Source organism: Aplysia californica, unplaced genomic scaffold (assembly GCF_000002075.1).
Source record: "Aplysia californica isolate F4 #8 unplaced genomic scaffold, AplCal3.0 scaffold00908, whole genome shotgun sequence".
Lineage (NCBI taxonomy): Eukaryota > Metazoa > Mollusca > Gastropoda > Aplysiida > Aplysiidae > Aplysia > Aplysia californica.
The window spans coordinates 66,573-68,058 of record NW_004798178.1 but is presented as its reverse complement, the minus strand read 5'-3'; the positions used below and the strand labels follow the sequence as shown (position 1 = coordinate 68,058).

The 1,486-nt window shown below is 44.0% G+C and overlaps 1 protein-coding gene across 1 annotated transcript in view; it reads right to left on the bottom strand.

Annotated features, from left to right (window-relative positions):
• The window catches only part of LOC101855832 (tubulin alpha-1 chain), a gene marked incomplete in the record, with an annotated part of 13,064 nt that extends 11,645 nt beyond the window's left edge, over positions 1-1,419 (bottom strand). The window contains 1 exon segment of the mRNA XM_005110542.3: positions 1,287-1,419. Within this exon segment, the coding sequence (XP_005110599.2) occupies positions 1,287-1,407 (121 nt within the window).
• Between the last annotated feature and the right edge of the window lie 67 nt (positions 1,420-1,486).

Here is a 1,486-nt window from a genome sequence, read left to right as displayed (position 1 = left end):
AAGAAGAAGAAGAAGAAGAAGAAGAAGAAGAAGAAGAAGAAGAAGAAGAAGAAAAAGAAGAAGAAGAAGAAGTAATTCGTATTCCTAAGAAAAAGATTGTTTCTGTTTTGCTTACGGTGCCATTGATTCCGTTTATGCTGTTAAACTTTTTGAAGACGCGTTGTTTTGGGGTATGGCTGTTGTTTATACAAATCTTTCTTATAATTTGTATTCTTATCTGGAACGTTAATAGGCAAGCAACATGGTGCGTAATATGAAAAGGCGTTGTAAATTCGTATTCCTGGTCTGTGTAGGAGGGTTCGAAATATCTCACAACATAATTTCATTTGGTCTGATATAGAACTGACATAGATCTATGTGTATCACGGCACGATGGACTCAAGTGCTCATTATCTTCTTTTTTTCCGGGACATTTGCGGTTGAAGAAGGTGTAGGTCGCCTTGTGTCAGAGATAAAACTAGTGAGTAAATAGCCGCCAAAGTTTGGTGACTTCCAAAGCTTGGAAGTCCTTGGAAACTACAAGTTTACATCTTGTGTGCTTTTGATCAATATTTCTCAGTAAAATCCACACAGAAATATGTTTTTAAATGCCCGTAATAGGTGTGGAGACAAACAAACACACACACACACACACACACACACACACACACACACACACAATACACACACACACACAAATAATAGCCCTCGGGGCAGACAAATTTGCGGGGTTTTTTTCGATTTCATTATACTGACGAGCGCCTGACTCCACCACAATGGCCCACATATCATGCGTCCATTACTTCCTAAAAGAGTTATGGGCCGGTCTGGCGGTACTGATTGACCCATTGGGACCTCGTCTGGGAGGTAGTGGTAAGGAAATAATTGTTCATTAGGTAGGGTCCCGTGGGCCAGGACTAAAAGTAAAAGGTTGAAATGTCCGACAGGGGGAATGACAGTCATCATCATCATCATCATCATCATCATCATCATCATCATCATCATCATCATCATCACGGCGATGACGAGGACCACGCAGACAATGATGGTAATCTGTTGGCAGATCAAGTAGAAGACATAATAATATAGCATGCTGACCACTAAAAGCATCATGTCTCTTATACGGGGTGCCCATTGGGGGATTGGGTTGGATCGGTTTGCTAGCCAGATTGAGGGCGCAAAGCGGCTATGATGGCACAAGCCGATTGCGCCTGACTCGTTTGTTTTCTGGCGACGAGTCGGGCAATCGACCCGACCCGACCTGATCCCACTACAATAGGCACCTGGTATTACATTACTCTACTCACCCACGACGTTTGGCTCCAAGTCCACGAAGATGGACCTAGGCACGTGCTTGCCGGAGCCCGTCTCGCTGAAGAACGTGTTGAAGGAACCGTCAGCCACGCCCACGCTCTTGTCTGAGGGCATTGTGCCGTCCGGCTGTGGGAAGGATAATGATGATGATGATGATGATGATGATGATGATGATGATGATGATGATGATGAT